The 26939-nt window shown below is 44.8% G+C and overlaps 1 protein-coding gene across 9 annotated transcripts in view; it reads right to left on the bottom strand.

The window, feature by feature from the left end:
• Nucleotides 1-26939, bottom strand: part of LIMCH1 (LIM and calponin homology domains 1) — a 627082-nt gene that overhangs the window by 390411 nt on the left and 209732 nt on the right. For 8 of the 9 annotated variants that reach the window (XM_033946536.1, XM_033946527.1, XM_033946545.1 and 5 more), the window contains exon 2: nt 11259-11329. The exons of the other annotated variant lie outside the window; for it this stretch is intronic. In XM_033946536.1, the coding sequence (XP_033802427.1) occupies nt 11259-11329 (71 nt within the window). The remainder of the gene's footprint in view (nt 1-11258; nt 11330-26939) is intronic. 9 annotated transcript variants of the gene reach the window in all.

A 26939-nucleotide genomic window follows, 5' to 3' on the forward strand; every position in this document is an offset into this window, starting at 1 on the left:
GCTCCGCCTACTGGTGGGGCCTAAGGCGCGTGGGCCAATCAGAATAGGCCCTGGAGCCTTAGGTCCCACCTGGGGGCGCGGCCTGAGGCACATGGGCCCAACCCGACCATGTGCCTCAGGCCGCGCCCCCAGGTGGGACCTAAGGCTCCAGGGCCTATTCTGATTGGCCCACGCGCCTTAGGCCCCACCAGTAGGCGGAGCTTTAGGACGGATGGGCCAATCCGGCCTCATTCCTTCATTGGCTGCCTGCCGGACAGGCGGGTTTGGCTCCCGTCTGTCCGGCCAACTTCCAAAGGTACGGGGAAGGGGGGTGGGGGGGTCGTGGGGGTCGGCCAGGGGGGTCGCGGGTCGGCTGGGGGGGCGGTCGGAGGTTCTTGGGGGGGGACGGTCGTTGGGGGGGAGGGGGGTTTGCGTCGAGGGCAGGAGGGCCTGGGATCCCTCCTGCCCGTAATGTAGTGCGGGGTGGGGTTAGGGGGTCGCCGTGGCCAGGAGGGTTTGGGCTCCCTTCTGGCCCGATATTGTCGGGAAGTCGGCGGTCCTTCGGGGTGGGGGTGCGAGTGGTCCTGCCGGGGGGGGGATGTATCGGACGTCGGGGAGTCGGCCGGGCAAGAGGGCTTGGGCTCCCTCTTGCTCCGATCGTGGATGCGGGTGCGGGTGGGAGCGCGTGCGAGTGGTCGTTCGGGGTGGGGGTGCGAGTGGTCCTGCTGGGGGGGTGAATCGGGCGTCGGGCGGGGTGGGAACTATGTTTGAAAACTTTCGTATACCGCGCTCACGCATATAACGCGCGAGGGGTATGCGCGGTAGGTAAAAACGCGTATAACGCGCGCGTTATATGCGTGAAAATACGGTACTCAGGAGTACTGAGTACCAGCACCGTTTCCATTGCATGCTAAAAATGACCCATTATTCCAAAGTAGTAATGAAAGAGCCAGGGCTCTGCACACCGATGCAGCTTTTTCATAGAATATGTGGCTGGTTGGACAGGGCCTGGCTATTGTGGGATGGGTCCTTCAATGATTACCCCACCCTGTAGAATAGCCTGACATTTGAGTACTGGCACCTTTTTTTGCTAGAAAAAACACATTATTGCATAGTCGAATGCTTAAATTCTGTTACTGTTTTGGCTCCTATAACTTCCATTGCAAGTCTTGCACAGATGTTCACCACAATCTCAAACAAAAATTGGGTTTATATCTCAAGCCACTCCCACCAACAACTCCTTTTCTTTAAGCTAGGCAATTCTATATTCTGATGCTTGTTTGAAAAATGCTAAATATTTCAAAGATTGCATCACTTCTCCCTATTCCTTTCTTTCTTCTGGGTATGGACCTGATATTTAAAAAAAAAGCTGAGACTCTAAATTTGTGCCCTATTTTCAGCTGAAACATGCTCATACTTTAGGACTTTAAGTTAAGCTTATAAATTTGGGCCAGCCATTTATTTGCCTAGATTTATGAGCCTAGTGCTGAAAACTGACACCAAGCTTCTAATTTTTTTTTCCTACACCTTAAATCAACCATGTTGTCACCCCCATTTTATGCTCCCAAAATTAGGAGTTTTAGTGAAATTTTCAGTATAAAGTTATGCATCCAGCCCTGGTACTGTAAATGTATTAAGAGGCCAATTTATGAAAATAGCTGGTAAAGTTAGGAGCATGAATCAATGGAATACATCCTTTATCCTTAACATTTTCAGTCTCTGTGTTTTGTTTTACAGTCCAGGCCTTGCACCACATTGGTTAGCTCTCTTTGAACTTATTCTGCATTTGTCAAAAGATAAGGACCTACTTGGACTAGTGAAAGAAAATTTTTTAAAAAATTATAATCAGCAAGAAGATATACGTTCCCTTCTAACCTTTCCCCAATAGCACTGGCAGCACTGATTCTTGTGGCACCCTATTGTTTACACACCTGTCACTGGAATGAACCCCGTTTACTCATCCAACTTTTCACCCTCTTCCTATTTTAGGGTAAGGGTAAAGGGAAATGGGACTTAATATACTGTTTTTTTTCTGCATGGTTACAATCAAAGCAGTTTACATAGTTTTAGACAGGTACTCATTTGTACCTGCGACACTGAAGTGTTAAATGATTTGCCCAGGGTCACAAGGAGCTACACTGGGAATCAAACTCACAACCTCAGGGTGCTGAGGCAACTGCTCTAACCACTAGGCCACTTCTCCACATTTTACCTTTCAACTCCCAGACCTACAGAATTGTTGTACTCAGGCCTAAGGAAGGACAGATTGAGAAACAGCGTGAAGGAAGGAATATGACTGTTGCTACTATGACAGATCCTTCAGGCCAACAAGTGGTGCTAATTGTGTTTCTCAGAGACAGAGCCCCTCTAATGTGCAGACCAGAAAAATACCCAGCACCCTCTGAAGGAAGTGGAGAGAAGGGTCAAAGAGGGAAAGTGACAAACATCAAAAAAGGCAAAAAATAAAAAATAATTTAAAATCCTTGATTCAGCTTGGGTTTTATTTTCATCTTAGCACCATCATAAGATTGATATACCACATGCAGCTCTCTACAGGCCCTTTTCTACTCAACTATTACAACTAGAAAATATACAGTTACATGAGAAATTAATAGTATTTTCCAAACCTGTCAAGAGTGTTACTTACAGAAATATGCCAAGTCTATGTTTGCCACATTTTGGTTATGGGAACAAATGTAAAGACTATGGATGCAGCGAAGTTCTCTCTGAAATATGTAGCAAAGTACAAACAGAAAATCTGAACTATTTTTTATAGTAAACGACAATAATATGACTATGGTTTTACATAATCCTTGAAACTGGCCATTAGCAGGACTGTGATGGAGTGGGGCAGCTTGCTCAGCATTTCCCCAGTCTTTCTCAAACACAAGTCCCCTTCTCCATAGGACATGCCACACCCCAAACAGTCTTTACTCCATGTGCAGGGAACAGTTAAGCAGCATTTGGTCCCAGGTCTTAGGAGGCACCAGAACAAAGGCAAGATTTTTAAAAGCAGTAGAGTCTTACCTCCTACAAACTCTGTCAGTGCCAGGCCCTTCGACCAACTTCTCCAGCTCCTCGGTTCCCTCTAGTACACACCCCTCTCTTTCTGGGTCTGGTTCGGCCTTTTTAGTTCCCCTGAGTCACTTCCTGTTTTCCTACTTTTCTCCCTTCCCCCTCCCTGGGAGAAACTCTTTTTCAGTGCTGCTGTGGTTGTGAGACAAATTAGCCATGAGGGGGAGTGCCGGGTTTTCCTGAAGTTTATTCTGAGACTGACGGCTTCTTTTACAAAGCCACGCTAACGGCTGCGCTGAGCTAATGGCCCCAAAGCCCATAGAGATTTAAAGGGCTTTGTAAAAGAGGCCATGAGTAGCAGTGTCATGCAGGGGAAGAGGCAGGGCTTCTCACACTCTGTCACAAGGACATTATAAACTATGCGCTCCTTTTATAAAGCCGTGGTAGAGGTTTCTACTGCGGGCCAGCGAGGTAAATGCTCCAACACTCACAGGAATTCTATGAGCATCAAAGCATTTACCTCTACCGCAGCTTTGTAAAAGTCAACATATGTTAGACATTTGCAGGAATTTAAAGGTCTTTTCTTTCACACTGTGCACCTCTTCAGCATCCTCCCCTTTCATTCTCCCCATCGGCCAAAATAATATCCCCAAAATAATAAATCTGTAGTCTATCAGGCAGCTTTCCATTTTTACTTCATATCTATATTATACCAGGCCTATTTCTGCATATTAATTTCCTTTTCTGTTCATCAATTTCTTTAAAAGATTTAGTCATCCAGAAACCTTTCCGGGTGGAGGAGGGTGGGACAGCAGATTCTTCATTGCTGATATAGTTGTTCCTGGTAATCAGTGAGGACAGACAGTAACAGTGCTTAGCAACAGAGCCATATGCTACAGAAGACAGGATTGTTAAGAAGGGCCTGTGAACAAATAGGACAGCATGGTAGGTTTACATTTCAGGGCTGAGGAAAAACCTTTCGACCTCTTAATGGTCAGGCAGAGGATCCTGCCTATTTAGTTGTGAAATAAATCAAACGCTGGAAAAGGTTGAAAAACTGTGACTAATGATCTATTAAGGACTCAGATTTGCATGTAGGCCTTACAGGTGGACTGGCAACTGTGTGTTCAGTCCACCTTGCTGAGGCACAAAACTCATTATTGTTTCATTAATTTCCCATCAGAGGATTGAAGAAAGAATGTTAATGGTCATCCCTGCTTGAATTAATGAGTTCACCACAAGGATTTCCTAGTTGCAACATCTGTCTAACGTGGAGAGCTATTCACTGGTCGCTTCAACTCCTAAACCACACTTGGCAGTCATCCTACACTCTCTTGGCTGTGTGCAAAAGGAAGGCTGATCCAATTATTTCTCTCACTGTCACATATCAAAATCTGAGGTTTTCACAGGACACTTACTATGCCGCTTCCAAATTAAAAACAGTCTTGTGCATCCACTACTACCTGGAATCTGATCTGAACTAAGTTCTCCCAAAGACTGCAAAGAAATTGCCCCATTAGATAAGCAGAGTGCTCGTTCCATCACAGTATATTAACTACAATGTTAAACAATCTGTGCATTCACATGGCAAAATCATTTATAAAACCAAAGTAATGCTCTTGTACAGTACAGATATGAGTGTTCTAACTATCTACAGTGAAATTCCAAGTTTACAACATCATAAGACTCAAGGGCTGGAAGCAAAACTGCTAAGTATTACAGGAACAATTCTGAATAGTCCAAGTAGTTAGAAAGCACACAGGTATGTTTATTGCCCCTACTTTATATTTATTTTCAAAGAGAAACTACCTGAGTAGCTTCTCTGAAAATTAACTAAAGTGGATGAACCCCCCCCCCCTCTCCGATGGGAGTGGGTTTCTGACAGAGTTTGGAAAGAGGTGTTTGTGACAATGGGTTTGAAATCAGCAATTATCTGTCTGTGTTAAAAACTGAAAAGGAGTTTCTGCCTACCATTTATCTGACTGCAAGAGAATTGTATCCAGTTTATGAAAGTTACATGGCCGAGTGTGCAAAAGGGGTGGGTAATAGAGAATGACACGGTGACAAAATTCATCACCATTCCCGTCCCCGCAGATAACCGCGGTAAACCATCCTCATGTCATTCTTTAAGGAGAGAGGGAAGAATCAGAGTATGAATGGCCACAACCATTGACCCTCAAGCTTTGCTTTAAAGAATGCTGGTTAGAAGGACTGAGGTTGAAATAGACACTAGAAAATGACATGGGATTATTTCCCGCGGTTATCCGCAGGGACCGGAACGGTGATGAATTTTGTCACCGTGTCATTCTCTAGTGGGTAGCTCTATATGCAAATCATGCACTGAGGAATGAACACTCAAACACTTGGGTGAAATGTTATGCATTTTAAGAAGTTATCTAATGAACAAAGCTTGTGCGCTCAAATTAATTGTGGGGATGCGAGATGAGCAGAGTTGAATCAGAATAACAGAAGTGGATATCTACTTCCCACAAGTTCATAAGAGGGAAAAATGGTGGGGGGATAGAGCCATCATGCTGAAAGGTGAGTCTAGAACAGGGGTGCCCAACGCGTCGATCGCGATCGACCAGTAGCTCAGGAAGGCAACTCGAGTCGATCGCACTCGTGTTGCCGTCCTGATCTACGGGCCGATCAGCCTTCCTCTCCAGTGTTCTCCCTAGGGCCTTTTAGCTGGGCGGTCCGCCCAGCTGTCATCTGCTGCTGCTGAACATTAAAAAAAAAAAACCAAAAAACTGGCTTGGAGATTTCAGTCCCTAGCGAACTTATGCTCCGGGCTCTAACGTGTGCGTGCAGGCTTCTCTTCTCTTCCCTCCGAAACCGGAAGTTATGTCCGGGGAGGGGGGGGGAGAAGGGAAGCCTGCACGCACATGTTGAGAGCCCTGAAGCAAGCATTCGCTACGGGCTAATGCGGGAGACAGGTTAGTGAAGCATTTGTTCTTGTTCCTGCCGGGTCCTGCCTACTTTCTGTTTCCGCAAAGGCAGGACCCGGCAGCATTTCCCCCAATAGGTTGATCACGATCTTGGGCTGATCAGCCTTCCTCTTCCCGACGGCAGAATTGACGTCGGGGAGAGGAATGCTGGTTGGCCGAAGCAGGGAGAGCTTGGGGCCTGTTATTGGTGGCGTTTGGGTCCTGGTCCCCGATGGTAATGGCAGTGGCAGTGGCTTAGGGGAGGGCAGGGAGAAAGAAAGAAAAAGGGCAGGCAGGGAGACAGAAGGAAAGAAGATAAACAGAAAAAAATGAAAAGGAGGCAGAGAGAAAGAAAGGGCAGGGAAGAGGAAGGAAAAGTTGGGGGGAAGGAATGAGGTCTGGAGGAGAAGAAGCATACAGGCTAAAAGAAGGGAAGAAAGATTGTATGCACAGTCAGAAGAAGAAAGTGCAACCAGAGACTCATGAAATCACCAGACAAGGTAGGGAAAATGATTTTATTTTAAATTTAGTGATCAAAATGTGTCTGAATTTATATCTGCTGTCTATATTTTACACTAAGGTCCCCTTTTACTAAACCGCAATAGAGGTTTTTAGCGCAGGGAGCCTATGAGTGTCGAGAGCAGTGCTGGGCATTCAGCGCAGCTCCCTGCACTAAAAACTGCTATCGTGGTTTAGTAAAAAGGGAGGGGGTATATTTGTCTATTTTTGTATGGTTGTTACTGAGGTGATAGTGCTTAGAGTCATCTGCTTTGACCTCTTTGAAAAACCCTGGAATAGGAATGATGATTAACATTTTCTATGCATACAGTGTGCTTTGTGTTTTTTTTTAATTTTATTGTTGGTAGATCATTTTGACTTGGTCATTTAAAAAGTAGCTCACAAGCCCAAAAAGTGTGGGCACCCCTGGTCTAGAATCTATGAATTTGCATTGCATAGAGTCATATCTGTACATTATACTCATTTGGACATAGCTCCCCAGATGGGATACTCTGTCACTGGCTGACACAGAGCTCTTTTTAGAGCTGGTATGTTGGGCACCAGCAGAGGTTTACTATTAGGGGCACTCTTGAAGAAATGGATTGGCAACCCTTGGGAGCAGAGAGCTCAGGGCAGAATACCAGCAACCCTTGGGAGCTGGGTTCAAGGCAAGCGGCCTTTGGGAGCAGCTCAGGGCAGAAGAAAAAAGCAGCTTTTGGGAGCAGCTCAGGGCAGAGTGTCTGAGGGCTAAGAAGAGCAGAAGAAGCCCTCTAGAAAGAGCCCTGTTACTTGTGGCCGTCAAGCCTGTTGAGGGCTGATAACTGGGACCCCAGCAGGGAGCTACACCAGAGGCACCTCCTGAAGGAGGGGAAGGCTACCATATTGCAGATTGGCACTACTAGCCCAATGTATATATGCCTGGCCATTGGGGTGTGATCGGCACCAGAAGTCAAACAAGGGAGAAGGCTTCCTGGAGACTAGCGGCGGAGGTGGGGCACTCTTGGGAGGGCCGGGGCCCTCTGAGTTAGGCTGTCACAGGGGCAAGCCCATTAGACAGGCAGCTCAGCACCCACCTATTCCTAAGCGCTTCTGTGGATTGGGTGAGAACTTGGGGACTGGGTGAGGGTAGATTGGAAAGGGAAGGAGGGATCTAGATACACAGCCATGCCCACATATTAATTAAGCTAAGAAGCTTGGGAGGAGCCTACAACCACAGTATTGGCAGTCAGAACTAAAAGGGACTCAAAGGTTTTGGAAATGTTGAAATTGAACTAAGAGTTGAAGGTTCAAGAGACTATAAACAAAGGGTTTGAATATCTGAATAGATATACAAACTCTGGTGAATTAGCTGCACTAGTATTGGTTTAAGTGTGGAAGTACTGAAATTGTTGAAAATTATTCCTGACAATTTGTTTTATGATTAGGTCTTTGTACATAGTTCAAATAAATCAGTTTCATTTATTAGCCATCCTTGTTCACAGGAGCTTTTGGGGGGGATTTTCCCGGAAGGAGAAGAAGGTGAACCCACCCGTTAATACTTTTTCCCCCCAAGTGGAGGCTCTGAGCGCTAACCGAGTAAGGGACCAACAGAGACTGCTTTCGAGGGACTCCAGACATTTCAGACCCCAGACCCAGAGCCACCCTGAAGGGAGCATTACATGTACTTGCTGAAAGTTCCCGCATAATTGACAGTGGTTATTTTTGCAGGCAGAGTTACCGGTAAGTATCAGCAAAGAAAGCACATACTGGGGTGATACTTTGAGGGTTGGCATTTTGGCTATTGTGTTTTTTTTGTTTTGTTTATAAGGGTCCTGTTTCCAAAGGCTTTTAAACCCCCAGGCTGGAATTTTCTAGAAGAATGCTTTGTTCATTTTTCTTTGGGTAAAAACTGACCAAATTTTCAGGGGGGAGGGGAGGAAGCAAACAATTACTTGCTTGGGGCAGCAGAAAACCTAGAGGAGGCCCTGTGTGCTAGTGCTGCCCGATTCACGATTCGAATCGGTTCACCGATTCACTTCAGGTGAATCGATTCGAATTGATTTAAAATAATAATTAAAAAAAAAAAATCGGCTTCTCAATTCAGACCCTCCCCGAAACGGTAAACAGTGCAGGGAGGACAGGGGGGAAGCCGGACGCTAGGGTGGGGAACCGGACAGCAGCACTTCCTGATTCGGACCCTCCCCCCTCGCCCCCTAAAGCAGGAGCGGCAGCGCTGCTCTTGCTGGCCGGCTACTGCCGCACCTGTTTAGAGAGCAAGGAGGGAGGGTCAGTGCTGCTGTGCTGCTGTCCAGCTTCCCCCCCCCCCCCCGGCATCCATTTCCCCACCCTGGTGTCCGGTTCCCCACTCTGGCCACCCTGCACCATTTACCTTCTAGTTGCAGCCTGCACAAAAGATCACAGGTATAGCATCTTTACAAACTGCTTTTAGCTGTTCCCTCTTCTGCGGTTCAGCCCCTCCTCTGACATCAGAGGCAGGATCGCGGCGGAGGAAACAGCTAAAAGCAGTTTGCAAAGATGCTATAACCGCGATCTTCTGTGCAGGCTGCAACTAGAAGGTAAACGGTGCAGGGAGGCCAGGGGGAACACGGAGACTTTCCCGGGGGGGGGGCGGGTGCACAGTCCTTCAGAGGGGGGGTGGGACAGGCCTTGGGGGGTGCAGGCCTTCAAGGGGGGGAACAGGCCTTTAAGGGGGGACAAGCCTTCTGGGGGACAGACCTTCAAGGGGGGGGACAGACCTTCAAGGGGGGGGACAGACCTTCAAAGGGGGGACAGGCCAGGGAAGGTAGAATAGGCCTTCAGGGGGGAAAAGCCTTTAAGGGGGGGGACAAACCTTCAAGGGGGGGACAGGCCTTCAAAGCGGGGACAGGCCAAGGATGGTGGCATAGGCCTCCAGGGAGGACAGATCTTTAAGGGGGGGCAAGCATTTAAGGGGGGGGGACAGGCCTTCAAAGCGGGGACAGGCCAGGGATGGTGGCATAGGCCTTTAAGGGGGGACAGGCCTTCAAGGGGGGGGGGGACAGGCCTTCAGGGGGAGGTGCAGGCCTTCAGGGGGAGGTGCAGGCCTTCAGGGGGGACAGACCTTCAGGGGAGGGGGGCCCTGGTGTAGAAGTACTTGGAGGGAGGGAGGGAAGGGGGGTTCAAAGAGACGTGCATATGCCGGACTTTGGGGGGGAAGAAATAATGGGTCTAAAAATAGAGGAGAGGGAGAGAGATGATGGACAATGGGATTTAGGGAGGGAAGGAACAGAAAGGGAGAGAAGTTAGACACAAGGGATGGTGTGGAGGGGGGATGGAGATACTGGATAGGAGGGTAGTTGGGAAAAGAAAGGGAGAGATGGTGGACCCTGGGGTGGTGGGGAAGGAGGGAGAGATGCTGGATGAAAGGGTAGTTAAGAAAAGGTGGATCTGTGGATGGAGACGAAAAAAAAGAAAGATGCCAGACCTCCAGGGGAGGGAAGGGAAACGAAGGGGAGGGCAGCGATGGCAGATGGATGGTTAGCACCGAGAAAGAAGAAAGAAGGAGACCCTGACAAGCAAGTTATCAGAAGACAACCAGAGCCTGGGACCAACAAGATTTGAATAATGACCAGACAACAAAGGTAGAAAAACTAATTCTATTTTCCATTTTGTGATTACAATATGTCAGATTTGAAATGTATATCCTGCCAGAGCTGGTGATAGACCGCAAACGTGAGCTAGGATTTAAGAGAGAGAGGAAAAGTCTTTTTTGTTTGTTTATTTTGTTTACACCACAGCGCCAGTGTGGTTAGGAGAAGGCAAAGGGGTTGAAAAGGCTATAAAATAAACCCACCAGGATGTTTGAAAAAACACCCAATTGGGCAGGAAAATCGAATCGAAAAACCAATTCAATAGGCTGAATTGAATCAAAATTTTTTTTCCTGAATCGGGCAACACTACTGTGTGCAGATGATTTGGGGGAGGGGGGTACAAGAGGGAAGAAACAATACATATTTTGGAAAATAAATCAAATCCAGACCTAAAGCACACCACTTGGAATGCCTCTTTCTAACCCTTGTAAATGGGGCAGTTTTCAGACAGGTCAATTAACTTGGATAAATGGCTTGGAAAACTACCCTCTCTGCACTGAGGTCCAGATTCTGTAAACAGCACCATTATCAATAGCCACCCAGAAAAGCGGCGTCGTTTCTGTGTCAATCACACAATGGCGCCATTTACAGAATCGCAGCCACTTCGAAAGTGGGCACCAGAAATGTAGGCCAGGGTTTTACAGGCTTACATTTCTGGCACCTATTTTTGACAAGAATCACATCCACAGAGGCACCTACGTCCACTTCCGGTGTAAGCCACACCGACTTTTCAATGTAGGTGCCAGAAGGCGCCTCCATTTTTTTCTAATGTGTTTTTAATTGGTTTTAAATGATGCAGTCAATTGCCACTCCTTGTATCACCAATTAAAACAATTACGTTAGGCGATGGTAGGGTGCCTACTGCCGCCTAACTTAGAGTGCAATTACAAGAATCAGGGCCTGAAAGTCTTCATAAAAGCATGACTTTGCAAAGTACCAAAGCTCTTGTCTTTAGTAAGGCCAGATGTGGGATGCTGCCTGCCAAACTGAAATCAACTACTTTAAAAGACGGAAACTGAAATTCAAACAACACTTTTAGCTTACCAAGGTGGGGGGGAGAGGTATTTTGTAAAATTATTCATATCACCTAATCCAGCACACCTCCCATAACAAGTAAGCAAAAATAAGCTTTCACAGCCTAGCACTGTTATGTGCAAGCTGAGTTGCTGATTTTTTTTTTTTTTTATCATCAACCAGAGGCTGGTTTAAAAGGTAAAGAGATTTCACTTACTCGCAGAGAAGGACACCATTTTCTAATCCAGCCCGAAAATTTTTGTATCCAAAACTTCTGCCCGTTACTTGCTGCAAAAATTGAAAAAAATAAATAAATAATAATAATTAAAATCAATGACAAGAAAGTATTTTCTACAATCAGATTGTATGGCTTTTAAACCTTAAGATTGAATAGAGCAAACAAAGAAAAAAAAATGGGGGAAAGGCCTGTGCATAAAAGCAAGTTTATTGAATACAATCATCTATTAAGACATAGAACATGTATGATAATAATCAGTCTTTACTTGATATCCTTCCAGACCCGATACAGTCAATGTTTTGGCTTCGGAGATGAAGCCTGCCTCAGGGGCGTAGATGATAATCCAATAGATAGCACTGAAGCACCTATTGTCCAACAGAAAAACGCTTTATGGCGCAAAATAAAATAGCTCCTCAAAAATGTAGAATCGCTACTGGAGCTCCGTGGCTACACATACGTGGCTCGTGTCTGTGCAGCCACAGAGCTTGTGTGAAAAGCAGGCTAGAACAGTTGCTCATGCTGGCAAAACTTTTAAAGAAATACAGGAGGTTGGGAAGGGAGGGTGCGAATGTGACATGGGGAGGCAGAGAGGTGCCAGCGCCCTCCCTGAGACGGCTCCTGGGGCGGTGTGCCCCCTGCTCCCCCCTTACTATGCCACTGCTCTGTAGTGAGATACTTGTGGCAAAGCTGGTGAACAAATAAGACATACAAGTAAACCAAGGATTAGACAAAGGTGACCAAAGGACATTGTAAATGGGAGATGGAAAAATTATGTTCTTACCTGTTAATTTTCTTTCCTTTAGACACAGCAGATGAATTCAGAGACCAATGGATAGCACACATCTACCAGCAGGTGGAGATAGAGAAACTGCACGCCTCCTGCATCTTCAGTATCGCTCCTTGCCCAAGCATCCGTAACCATCAATACGCTTAGCATGTAAAAAACTTCTTTCCCATAACCAATGTAAAAGGCAAAAATACAGAATACAAATATCAATAATAACAGACTTCGAAACTGACATATAGCCTTGGCTCCCCCCTCAGAGAGCCGCCCAGTACATGGCTACAAGAGAAATGAACCCTCGCATAACAATGCGAACAGGGAAAACTAGGGGGGTTGCTTATCATACGTCAGGAGAAGACGGTAGACTCAGAAATCTGTTGAGTATCCTGTGAAACACAGAACCCTGCATCGCTCCAGAAACAAACAAAACCTAGTCCTGCCTGCTGGAAAAGGCAAGGTGCCACCAGGCAAACCCACTCCACTAGTAGAGTGCAATCCCAACAGGAAACCTAGCACTAGTACAATGAAATATTTCTATAGCGCTACCCGACATCATCAGTGCGGCCCCAAGGCGCAAAGAAGAGGAAAACAGACAAAAGGCATAAGGCATAATCCTCACCATATAGGGACCCCGGGAGATAGGAGGAGAGAACCGAACAAAGACCTGGGTATCTCCCCCACCCCCCGTCGCTGATCTCCCTCAGCGGCAGTGCGCCTTCTGCTGACCCAGTGCCAGAACAAGCCGCAACTGAGGAGCCAAGCACATAATGGTCTCCCTCTCCAGCGCCCTCAGGCAATTCAGGATGGCTCCCATGCAAGAAAAAGCAGATATGCCCAAAATAGCCTCGGGAGTGAGTCCAACCGCTGCATTATTGGCAACTGCAGCTGCGACCCACAGAAGCAGCTATGACCAGAACAAGGAGACCGCGTCAGGCGCAGAGATAAGGCAGTTGCTGAAATAGATTCCAAGAACGCCATGGCACTCCCACCAGCGTCGGAGCACAAGCGAGAGCCACCAGCTCGTGGATAGGCACTGGCTCCACAAACAATGTCCATATTGGCGAGTTGAACACAGCTGCGGCACACGCTGTGCAAAGGGAAGTCTCAATGAACAGACCACAAACGCCAAGTTTCTCCCGCCCACACATTTGAACAAGCTCGCGCTTTCCACACGCGGGAAGGCACCGTTTCGATCAACTGTGCCCAAAATACAAATCTGGAGCCCTCCATTGAAACATCCACACATTCCAAAATGTAATCTCCACATACTGCAATATTTCCACTGCCCAATCAAGTTTAGCGATCGAGAAAGAAATTATCTATTTGGTGAATCACACAACCACACAGCTGCAGGTTCCCCAGAACTACAAAACATAATACCAACAATAAAACCCGTAGTTTGAAGACAACTGCAAAATAAAACTCACAGCTCCAACACCACTAGAAAATATAACCCGCAGATGCGATGTAAAAAGAGGAATACTCACAACCTGGCTGACAGGGCTGGCAGACGCCGGTAGAGCACCCCTGATAGGGCACAATCATAAATAGCCAATGTGGTCTTTTTTTTAAGGGAAAGAAGAAAAAATAGAGACCCAGTTAGACCCTCTATCACTGGAGGGAGGGTGAGGCAGGGACCTGGTGGGGCCCAGGTGTAACCCCTAAAGCCGGCACCCGTTCAGCCGGACACTCCTGTCACACTGAAGAGAAAATCTCAACAGGAGAAATAGAATTGTTAGCTCACTGAAGAGAAAATCTCAACAGGAGAAAATAATTTTCCTATCACAGCCAGAATCCAGGAGCTAGCTGAATAGTGACCATCACCTGCTGGGAGATAGAGCATACTGAAGATGCAGGAAGCGTGCCAGCCAATAGGACCACCTGTTAATCAGTTTCTCTATCTCCACCTGCTGTGCTATCCCATTGGTCTCTGGATTCATCTGCTGCTGTTGCTAAGGAAGTCATTTTATAAACATTATTTTTATTGAAACAAAGGTATGATCCAACAAGCATACAACAAGTTTTATAATATCATCCCAAACAGACAAACTTTAACCCTTTCCACCACAACTGGAAGGTATAATTGCAAACGAACCCCCCAAATGACAGCATCCTAATCTATGAAGTCTAAACATTAAACAGAAATAAGCATGTTTAGAAAAAAAAAAAACCCAAACCCTTTAATATTATCTATTGCCATAGTTACAATGAGAGAGCCTGCTTTATGTGTTCAACATATCTCATTCATTGAGCAGCTGTTGAATTTCCATTTCTGAGGCGTTTACTAATTATTCTCAGATTTCTTTATAACCTCTTTGGCTACAGAAGTAACCTTTTTTAAAATAAAAACAAACCAATTACTACAGATGGAAATATTTAACGTATGGTTTTATGCACCAAATTCAGTAGAGCTGTGCTTGGTTTGGAGAACTTTGCCAAAAAAGGGCAGTTTTCTATCCTGTGCACAGCTTCCTATATGCCAATGTCTGAGCCCGAGGCCAGAGCTCCCAAATGAATTCCCCACAAAGAACCCTTTTCATTTTGTCCTGTACCCACTAGACATGCAGTGATGGCAGCAAAGTATTTTATTTTATTTATTTAGTTTTATATCCCATCCTCCCAGGAGAGCTCAGAATGGGTTACAAGTTTACATACATAACAAAGCATGGTAAAACATAACATGACAAACTTGGTATGGTGTGACAAAGCATGATGAGCACTGTATGACAAAATGTAGGATGGGAGCTTAGCATGGCAAACATGTTGTTGTTAGGTACCATCGACTTTATGCCACCTAGGTATTTAAACTTCTCTATCATATCTCCCCTCTCCCACCTTTCCTCCAAAGTATACAGATTGAGATCTTTCAGTCAGTCCCATAATCCCTTACGACGAAGACCACACACACCAATTCCTCCGACTCCACACACCAACTCTACACACCGACTGCTCCGACATCATTCTTTTTATATCTTTTTGAAGGTGCGGTCTCCAGAATTGTACAAAATATTCTCAATGAGGTCTCACCAGAGTCTTATACAGGGGCATCAATTCTTCCTTTTTCTCCTTGGCCATACAGCACAGTTATTTACCGTAACAGGTGTTATCCAGGGACAGCAGGCAGCTATTCTCACATATGGGTGACGTCATCGACGGAGCTCGGATGCAGACGCCTCACAAGCAGACTTGCTTGAAGAAACTCGAAGTTTCAAATCGCCCACACCGCACATGCGCGAGTGCTTTCCCATCCAGCACAGAGCGTGTCTCCTCAGTTCAGATAGCTAGCAGAGAAGCCAACCAGGGGAGGTGGGTAGGTTATGAGAATAGCTGCCTGCTGTCCCTGGATAACACCTGTTACGGTAAGTAACTGTGCTTTATCCCAGGACAAGCAGGCAGGTATTCTCACATATGGGTGACCTCCAAGCTAACCAGAATGGGATGGTGGGAGTGTTGGCAATTTAGGAGAATAAATTTTGTAATACTGTTTGGCCAAACTATCCATCCAGTCTGGAGAAAGTATCCAGACAATAGTGAGAAGTGAAGGTATGAACCAAGGACCAAGTAGCAGCTCTACAAATTTCCTCAATAGGTGTAGATCTGAGGAAAGCTACTGAAGCTGCCATTGCTCTGACTTTATGGGCTGTGACTTTACTGTGAAGAGATAATCCAGCCTGGGCATAGCAGAAAGAGAAATAAGCCTCCATCCAGTTGGAGATGGTACGCTTAGAAATAGGATGGCCCAACTTATTTGGATCGAAGGAAACAAAAAGTTGAGGAGCAGTTCTGTGTGGTTTGGTGCATTCCAAATAGAAGGCCAAAGCACGTTTACAGTCCAGAGTATGAAGAGCTGATTCTCCAGGGTGAGAATGAGGCTTTGGAAAAAACACTGGAAGTACAATGGATTGGTTGAGATGAAATTCCAAGACCATTTTAGGTAGGAATTTCGGATGAGTACTTAGAATAGCTTTGTCATGATGGAACACCGTGAATGGTGGGTCAAAAACTAAAGCTTGCAGCTCACTGACTCGTCGAGCAGAAGTAAGGGCAATGAGAAACACCACTTTCCAAATGAGATACTTCAGATGAGCCTTATCAATTGGTTCAAATGGAAGCTTCATGAGATGAGTAAGGACAACATTGAGGTCCCAAACTACAGGAGGCGGTTTGAGAGAAGGTTTGACATTGAAAAGTCCTTTCATGAATCTGGAAACCACCGAATGAGCAGAGAGGGGTTTCCCTTCAATAGGCTGATGGAAAGCCATAATTGCACTGAGATGGACTCGTATAGATGTAGACTTGAGGCCAGAATTGGATAAGTGCAAAAGATAGTCCAAACAGAAGATAAGGAGGAATGTTGAGGCTCCTTATGATGAGAAAAACACCATGTAGAAAATCTAGTCCATTTTTGGTGATAGCATTGTCTAGTTGTAAGCTTTCTAGAAGCTTCTAAAACATCTCTTACAGATTGAGAAAACTGAAGAGGGGTTATGTTGAGAGGTACCAGGCTGTCAGGTGTAGAGACCGCAGGTTGGGATGAAGCAGAGATCCTTGACTCTGTGTAAGCAGAGAAGGAAAAACTGGTAGAAGGTATGGCTTCCTGTTGCTGAGTTGAAGTAGAAGGGAGTACCAGGATTGTCTCGGCCACCGAGGAGTGATTAGAATCATGGTGGCATGATCGTATTTCAACTTGACCAGTGTCTTGAGAATGAGAGGGAATGGAGGAAATGCGTAAAGGAAAAGATTCATCCATTCCAGAAGAAAAGCATCTGCCTCGAGGCGGTGAGGAGTGTATATCCTGGAGCAGAACTGAGGCAGTTTATAGTTGTGGGGAGCTGCAAAGAGGTCTATCTGTGGCATTCCCCACTGTGAAAAAATGTGGCGAAGAGACAAAGAATGGAGAGTCCATTCGTGAGGTGTCAGTAGACTCAAGTTGTCCGCCAAGCAATTCTTTGCCCCTTGAATGTAGACAGCTTTGAGGAAGGTTTTTGTGGCAGATTGCCCAGTCCCAAACCTCCATAGCTTCTTGACAAAGGGAGGCAGACCCTGTCCCTCCTTGTTTGTTGACATAATGCATGGCGACTTGGTTGTCCGTTCGAACAAGGATACTGTGTCGTGAAGCAGATGTTGAAAAGCATGGAGAGCTTTGAGGATCGCTCTGAGTTCCAACTGATTGATATGACACTGATGATCCGTACTGGTCCAGAGGCCTTGAGTATGGAGACCATCGAGATGAGCGCCCCAAGTGTAGGTCGAAGAGTCTGTCGTGAAGACCTTTTGATGAGGATGTGTTTGAAAAAGCAAGCCTCTAGAAAGATTGGAAGAGAGCATCCACCAACAGAGAGACTTCTTCAAGGAAGGAGAGACTGAAATGTGTCGAGAAGGAGGGTCGCAAACTTGCGTCCATTGAGATGCCAGGGTCCACTGAGGAATTCTGAGGTAAAGTCTGGCAAAAGGAGTCACGTGTACTGTGGAGGCCATGTGACCCAGAAGTACCATCATGTGTCTCGCTGAGATAGAAGAGCGGGAAGACACTGTGTGACAGAATTGAAGAAGAGCTTCCAGACGTTGTTGTGGAAGGAATGCTCTGAGTTGGACAATGTCCAGAACAGCTCCAATGAATTGTAGATTCTGAGAGGGCTGAAGTTGAGATTTGGGAAAGTTGATTTCGAATCCCAAACTTTATAGGAACCAGGTAGTCCTTTGGGATGCTACAATAACCCCTTGGGATATGGAATCTTTGATGAGCCAGTCATCGAGGTAGGGAAATACCTGAAGACCATGATTCCTTAGAGCTGCTGCTACCACAACCAGGCACTTGGTGAACACTCTGGGAGACGAGGCCAGGCCGAAGGGTAGTACTCTGTATTGATAGTGCATTTTCCCCACCCGAAATTTGAGGTATTGATGGGAGGCCGGATGAATGGGGATACGAGTGTAGGCCTCCTTGAGATCCAGAGAGCATAACCAGTCGTTCTGCTCGAGAAGGGGATAAAGGTATGCCAGGGACAACATTCAAAACTTTTCTTTGACTAGAAATTTGTTGAGAGCCCTGCGGTCCAGAATGGGTCGCAGATCGCCCGTCTTCTTCGGAACAAGGAAGTAACAGGAGTAAAACCCCCTGTTCTGCTGTTCCAAGGGAACTGGTTCGATGGCATGGAGACGAAGCAGAGCTTGAGCTTCCTGAAGAAGGGCGGTCTGGGATGGACTGGAAGGATACTCTCTTGGAGGAAGCTCCGGTGGAACCTGAGTGAAATGAAGAGCGTATCCTTCCCTGATGATTGTAAGCACCCAGAGGTCGGATGTAATTATAGGGGGAAAAAGAGACAGAGACAGAACGGTAGAGGTTATGCTCTGTTTTAACAGTCAAAAAGGCTGAGAAGCCTTAGGTGCAGCAGAAGGTTGGGGTTTCTGTTGCTTCTGAGGTTGTTGTTTTTTCAGAGGAGGGCGAGTATAAGGAGCTGGCTTTGGAGCAAAACGCCTTTGATAGATAACAGCAGGGCGTGCAGGTTTGGCAGGAGCTGGCTTTGGTTTAGGTCTGACTATAGAAGTAAATGATTTTTCATGGTCAGATAATTTCTTTGTGGCTGCCTTGATGGATTCATCAAAGAGGTCGTTGCCTTGACAAGGAATGTTAGCTAAGCGGTCTTGAAGGTTAGGGTCCATGTCAATGGTACGAAGCCAGGCAAGACGACGCATAGCCACAGAGCAAGCAGCCGCTCGGACAGATAACTCGAAGGCATCATAAGATGATTGGAGGAGATGCAGACGTAATTGAGAGAAAGAAGCAATGACTTCTTGAAACTCAAAATGCATTTGGTTATCCAAATAAGCCAAAAACTTTGGTAGAAGAGAAAGAAGAAATTCAAAATAAGTGATGAAATAAAAATTATTGAGGACTTTAGAGGACATCATAGCATTCTGGTAGATGCGACGTCCAAATTTGTCCATAGTTTTTCCCTCCCTTCCAGGAGGAACTGTGGCATTGACCTTGGAAGGATGGGATCTCTTCAAGGAGGATTCAACAAGCAGTTATCATACCCTTTGCAATGCACAGTTTTATACAGCTGGTATAGAAAAAGGTGTCTCCAAGCATCGACCAAAAGACTGATTCAAAAGCTTATGAAGTGGAAGCTTAAGACTCTCTGCCGGAGGTTGAGGAAGATGCATGACTTTTAGATGCTCCTTAGAATATTTGGAGCCAGTAACCAATTGAAATCCAAGTCTACAGCCATCTGTCGCAGGAAAGACAAGAAAGATAGCTGATCTGCCAATGCTTTGCCTCGAGAAGGACTTGAGGACGTCGAGGCAGCCTATGTCGAAGAAGAAGCTTCGGCATGGAAAAAGGCATCAAAGGAACCTGGTGACTTGGACGAGGCAATCGAGACCGGAACATCCTCGAGGTCCGGCATCTGAGACCTTGAAAGACGAGTCGATGTTCTGGTCGAGGTTGGAGTAAATCGAGGCTTCGAGGAGGATGGTCTGTCCTGAGAAGAACGATGCCTGGAAGGATGCCTTGATGAAGGCCTTGAATGGTGATGAGAACTGTGTCTGGAACCAGATCTCAAGGATCGAGGAGATTTCCCCTCGTAGACGTAAGCAGCCGATGCCGATGTATAAATAGGGCTAGAGGCTGTAGATCGAAGCTCCAGAGTCTTGGTGGAGGAACCTCGATGCACTCTCAAAGACTCTGCTCCTTGTTTAGAGTGTGAGGATTCTCTTTGAGGCACTCGCAAAGAATCTGCTCCTTGCTTTTCGTGCTTGGATGGCGGACCAGACACTTGCAGAGACTCTGCTCCCTGCAAAGAGTGTGGAAGCTCAGACTGGGGCAAAGGAAGCGGCTCGACCTCGCGGGAGTCTGCTGTATGCCCAGGCTGGATAAGAGGAAGCAGTTTAGGTCCCACGTTAATAAGGAACTGAATAAACTGCTTCTCTAACATGGTCTGGAAAGAAGCTGGCAAGGATGGATCCACATCTGAAACCGGACCACCTGCTTTGGCTGGAGGTTCCTTCGAGGTAATGTGAGTGTGTTTCGACTTAGAAGTCTTGGACACTTTAATCACCACAGGTGGAACCCACTGCTGAGCTATCTGACCTGAGGAAACAGGGGAAGATTCAGCAGATGACGTCGAAGCAAGAGCCACTGAAAACGACGAGGGTCTGATGAGGCTCGAGGTGGAAGCAGTAGGCGCAGATGGAGCCTCGATGGAAGTCGAGGCCGAAGACGCTTTCGAAGTCGAGGGATCAGTAGGAGACTCTCATCTTGAAAAGCTTGTCCACCAGAATGCAACGACGCTTGAAAGCACGAGGCTGAAGTGTTTGGCAAGGCAGGCATGACCTAGGATTATGTTTCGGCCCAAGGCACTTGAGGCAAAGTCTGTGAGGGTCCGTGAGAGAGATCGCGCGCTGACACTTGCTACACCTTTTAAAGGCTGTAGCAGGCCAGAACATAGACGGAAAAATAACCACCGCAAAGTCGAAGCCCTCGGGCTGCGGCCGAGCGACCTATCCTGGAAAATGAACGAAAGAAGAAAAATTTTTTTTAATTTTTTTTTTTTTTAACTATAATAAAAGAAATAAAATAAAACAGCGATTCGTGAAGAAAAAAACACAAACTGCGGTTGAGAGAAGGCACAAAGTTAAACGCAGAGAGTCAAAGACGGACTTCTCAGCTCCGCAGAAAACTGAGAACTGAGGAGACGCTCCCTGTGCTGGGCGGGAAGCACTCGCGCCTGCGCGGTGCGGGCGACTCGAAACCGAATTTCTTCAAGCAAGTCTGCTTGTGAGGCGTCCGCATCCGGGCTCCGTCGATGACATCACCCATATGTGAGAATACCTGCCTGCTTGTCCTGGGATAACTCTCTTTATGCACCATAGCATCCTTCTAACTTTTACCGTTACCTTTTCAACCTGTTTGGCCACCTTAAGATCATCACATACAATCACACCCAAGTCCCCCTCTTCTGTCATGCACATAAGTTCTTCACCCCCTAAACTGTACCGTTCCTCGGATTTTTGCAGCTCAAATGCATGACTTTGCAATTCTTAGCATTAAAATTTAGCTGCCAAATTTCAGACCATTATTCAAGCTTTGCTACCGTCTTTCTTCATGTTATTCACACCATCCCAGGAGTCTACTCTATTGCAGATTTTGGTATCATCCACAAAGAGGCAACTCTTACCCAATAGCCCTTCACCAATATTGCTTATAAAAATGTTAAAAAAAACAAGTCCAAGAGCAGACCCTTAATTCTCTTTCTTTCCTATTTTATAATGTAATTCTTTACCTTAATCTTATCATTCTAGTAGGTCCTGTACATTTTAATGTATGTTACCCTATTTTATTATATACAAACTGCTTAGGCAGAATACAAATTTGTATTAAACTTGAAACAGAACCTTGAGGCACACCACTGGTATCCCTTTCTACGAGCGATCTCCATTGATCACTATCCTCTGTTGCCTTCCACTCATCCAGTTCCTGATCTAGCCTTTCACTTTGGGCCCATCTCAAGAGCACTCAGTTTATTAATTAGACGCCTTTATGGAACACTGTCAAAGACTTTGCTAAAATCTAAATATGCCACATCTAGCGCACATCCTCTATCCAATTCTCTGTAGGTCCAGTACTAACTTGTTGCACAGCATAAAAGCCAAAAGTTAAAGGCACACTATTTAATAAACACTATTCACAACTAATTTTTTAAGCCATTGATGAAGGAGACTAATAGCTCCTGCTGGCAAGGATACAAACTCTTACACAGAACAGAGTATCATGGTAAGTCAGCTAAATAAGGTGGAGAAGGCTAATGGATATACCTGTAAACCAATGACAGAAACTCAATCAAGCCTCAACAGTAAGTCAAAGCAAACCTCTCAACATGGATTTCACATGACCCCTCTCCCATGAGGAACCTTGCAGCAGTGATCTGATGAAACCAGAATCTTTTAAGGGTGACCCAGGGAAGCCCCTGATAAAGTGCATTACAATAAGCAATCTGGCTTGGAACTAGTGCGTAAATAATTATTAGCAGACCTCTGTTTAAAATAATCATTGCCAGACCTCTCTGTTCAAATAATAATTGAAGTTGGTGCAGCTGTCTCGGACACAAAAGATATGTGGACCCACACTAACTCAGTGCTTCACTGTTGAGCAGATAAGGGCAGATTCTTGGATGTTCTCATAAAGGACGAGTTAATGAGCCCAGATCACATGCATTTCATCAGCATATTACACATGACAGCAACAGGGAAACTATGATTCAACACACTCGCTATACAGTCTATCAGGGAGACCATAGTAGAGCACACTTTAACAAATGTATTATACAATACATAGTGGAGTAAAGAACACAAATATTAACATCTTCCTCACAATACAGTACAACTAAAAACCAAAACACAAAAAAAGAAATAGAAAAACTATTAGGGGGGGAAAATGTCCTGCGGTCAAATAAATGAAGGACTGAGTTAGTTTAGAAGGTTGCAAGTGTCTAAATTCATGTGCCACTGTCAGGTAGTTGTGATGTGTACTTGCCACTGATTTTGAGTTTACCTCATTTATTGTACTGACGTTTATATTTGGTCTTTTTACTACTGTTATATATGTTTATTTCACTACTGTTATGCTGTTAACAAAATTGTAAGTTTTATGTTGAATTATACCTGCTGTACACCGACTTGGGTAAATCTTTTCATAAAGGCAGTTAATACCAGTAAATCCCAATAAATAAATACTGGAATTGATGAACCTTGGTATGAATCGCTATGGCTGTTCTTATGTTTTCATATAAGCCCTAGTGGCCACTAGGTTCAAATAATACATTAAGGTTACTTCTCCTCTGGAAAAGCCACAGGGTTGTTCTGGGTCTAAAATATGTGGGGCAAGGTCTGGTCTGCTTGCTTTTTTTTTATTTTTTTTCTCTACTTTTGACATTCTCCGGGGCTTCTGTGTGGAATGAAGGAGTGGCCTAGTGGTTAGAGCAGCTGCCTCAGCATCCTGAGGTTGTGAGTTCAATTCCCACTGCAGCTCCTTGTGATTCTGAGCAAGTCACTTAACATTTCATTTGATCACGTACCAAATAAGTAGAGTTCAGAAGCTAACTAGAGTAGACAAGGTAATCACATTTTAATCTTCTTTTTAACAAGAAATTTGTTTCAAGAAATTCACTGCATCTACCATACAAAACGAGTGGCCATACTCAACTACTGTATAAGTTTAACATAGACGAGTATATCCCTATGGTACTACTGTCAGTTTCATTGGTACCAATATTCTGAGTCCAACACCCCCAAAAAACTAACAAATTTTTTCCCCTCAATGATCGCGGGTTTCACACTTGTGACTGATTTATGGTTTTTTACCTCCTCCCGGACTTATTTTTAAAAATCTCTACAACTTACTTAGGGTCAACTCTGACCTACTTTTGCCTTCCTCCCGCCTCCCAGACCCTCCACAACCTACTTAGGCAACTCTGACCCACCCCCGGCTTCCTCCTGCCTCCTGGACCCTTCCACAACCTACTTAGGGCTGATTCTGACCCACCCCTGGCTCCCTCTCACCTCCCAGACCCCTCTATAACTTACTTTTTAAAGCCTGGTGGTATAGCAATGAAGCAGGGCAGGAGCAATCTTTGAATGCCCTGTGCAGCTGCAAACAAAAATGGCTACTAGGGGTGGGTCAGAGTCGGCCCTATAATTATTCGCAGGCCGGCTTTGTCCCTAACCCCCGCAAATATTAAGGGGGAAGTGTATAACTATTTCCAATATTGTACTATAGAAATTATATTATTTTCTATAAGAGTGGAGGAGTGGCCTAGTGGTTAGAGCAGCTGCCTCAACACACTGGGGTTGCGAGTTTGATTCCCACTACAGCTCCTTGTGACTCTGAGCAAATCACTTAACATTGTATCAGGTACAAAATGAGTACCTGTCTAAAATATGTAAAGGCTATTCTTATGTTCTTATGTAAACCACAGAGAAAAAGCAGTATATCAAGTCCCATACCCTTTACCTTTACTCTTTTCCAGAGAAATACATTTTAATGTAAACTATTAATTTTCAGGTCTCAGCTTCCCTTTTCAGTCTCATAACCTCAAAAGTATCCGGTTTTCTCTAGAACCAATATAATATCCCATGTTTTAGTCCATATTTGAAAAAAACAACTAAATATAGATCAACCAGATACCCAGCAAATATATAACAATGAAGCCTACCACAATCAACCAGTTTTACAATGAAGCCAAGAGAATGTAGCACACACTGTGGATTTAATCATGTGAATTCACTGCTTCATATATTCCCGCAAAGCCATATGGGCTGTTAATTTAATGCCATCAAATCTCTTTTTGCCAATCGCTCTAAACAATTTTACACTGTAATTTATTTTCTGAAGGCAACACTGTGTTTGGTCCGAGCATAATCAGTACTGATGTTTCATACGATGGAGGCGCTTGGCTAATAAGTCACGGGTGTCAGTGGAGGTAAAAAAAAGGACATGATACGAAATGATAGCAAATTGTTAAACAGATGCTCTTCCCAGAGGGCACTTGCACATGTCAGTAAAATAACAGATGCTGGGTTTGTACCAACCCATGCGTGCCAAAGGATAGAGAAAGCTGTTAATCTGAATTTCAATGGCAGAAGCACTTCCTAGAATAGCTGGTGAAACAAAAGGAAGATCCCTTTGGAAAAACACCTCACTGTACAGTAAGGAAGAGAATTACTAAGGGGGGGGGGATAAATAACTTATATCAAGGGTTCCGAGCCTGTCAGATTTTCAGAATATCCACAATGAATACTTATACGACAGTGCATGCAAATTCATCTCCATTGTATTCAAAACTGTATCATAGAAATATTATGGCAGATAAAGACTAAACGGCTCATCCAGTCTGCCCATCCGCAGCAAACCATTATCTCTTCCTCTCTCTTAAGAGATCCCACATGCCTATCCCATGCCTTCTTGGATTCAGACACAGTCTCCATCAGGGCTGTGGAGTCGGAGTTGGAGGAAATTTCGGGTACCTGGAGTCGGAGTCAGAAGTACAAAAAACTGAGGAGTCGGGAGTCGGAACATTTATCTACCGACTCCATTTTTGAACTTGGCATACCAATCACGAGCAATTCTTTCAGCTATAGCACCCACTATATGCACAGCACAAATGTTGCGAGCAGCTTCTGCGGCCTTAGAACCTTGATTAAAAGCAAAAAGAAGGTAGTGTCGAAAATGCTCATTTCTCTCAACTTGACATTCCATTTTACCGATCTGAAAATTAACCAGTGCTGTGGAGTCGGAGTCAAGGAGTCGGAGGAAATTTCGGGTACCTGGAATCGGAGTCTGAAGTATAAAAAACTGAGGAGTCAGAGTCGGAACATTTATCTACCGACTCCACAGCCCTGGTCTCCATCTCCACCACTTCCTCCGGGAGACTGTTCCACACATCTACAACCCTTTCTGTAAAAAAGTATTTCCTTAGATTACTCCTGAGCTTATCACCTCTCAACTTCATCCTATGCCCTCTCATTTCAGAGCTTCCTTTCAAATGAAAAGAGACTCGACTCTTGCGCATTTACTCCACGTAGATATTTAAACGTCTCTATCATATCTCCCCCCTCTCCCGCATATTCATTGTGAATATTCTGAAAATGTGACAGGCCAGGTTACCCCTTGGCTACAGGATAAGCTGTATAATAGAAAAGCAGTGTCATGTCTATGTTATTTGAATGTTCTGATTTGTGCTTATTAGATGATTCATAAGTACTATGTCTCCCTTTTAGTATGCATTAAATCTCTTTGAATTTCAGTGCTGTTAAATCAGTACATTTTTTAAACTGTTTCAATACAAGGGGGAGGGTTTTGCATTGGAATATAGGGAGGGTTTCCTGTAGATATGTACTTTTTCTGATTATTTGGTGGGGGGAATAGTTGTACATTAATGTCTATAAGTTTAATGTGAATTTCGTGTAAACTTATGTATGTTGAAATTGTTTGTTTGCACTATGGTAGTTTGGAAATTTAATAAAGATTAAAAAAAAAAAAACAACTGTTTCATGATAGTCCCATTATTAAGTTTCAGTTTACTGATTTTAACTCTACCTCATTCATTGTATTTATGTTTATATTTGTTCTTTTCACTACTGTTATGCTGTTAGCAAAATTGTTAAGTTTTATGTTGAATTATACCTGCTGTACACCGCCTTGAGTGAATCTCTTCATAAAGGCGGTTAACAAATCCCAATAAATAATTCAAATCAATCAATAAATTATGTATTGCAATGCACCAGATTTATGAGTTTTGCTTTGCCTGTTCATTGCCAAGCACAGCACTATACAGGTTAACAACAACATGTCAGGTTTTAAGAATCACAACTATATAATGCTATAGCTGAGAGCTGTGAAGCATAACTCACTTTTCAGGGCTTTACATTAAACTGCATTATTCCATATCAGATCAACTTATCTCTTCTCTTACACAGGAACAGTAGTAATTTATTATGAACTATATATATATATATATATATATATATATATATATATATATATATATACACGCACACATCTATACACAGTGCTGAGGTAGGGGAATTACAGAGGGAAAAATGAGATATTGGTGCTTAGCAGGTGGGCTGGTATTTGGAATTGAAAGTAGCTTCAAAGAAAGTGGGCTTTGAGTCTGGATTTGAATACTGCCAGAGGCGGAGCTTGACGTACAGAAAGTCTCAATGAACTAGGGGTCAGTAGCCAGTTCAGTGGTTCTCAACCAAGCCCTTGGGCACCCAGCCAGCTGGGATTTCAGGATATCCTCAGTGACTGTGCATGATATTGATTTGAATGAGCTGTTTCTGTGCTACATATTTCTGATGCCTCTAAGATCCTC

The sequence above is a fragment of the Geotrypetes seraphini genome, chromosome 1 (assembly GCF_902459505.1).
Source record: "Geotrypetes seraphini chromosome 1, aGeoSer1.1, whole genome shotgun sequence".
NCBI classification, from domain to species: domain Eukaryota; kingdom Metazoa; phylum Chordata; class Amphibia; order Gymnophiona; family Dermophiidae; genus Geotrypetes; species Geotrypetes seraphini.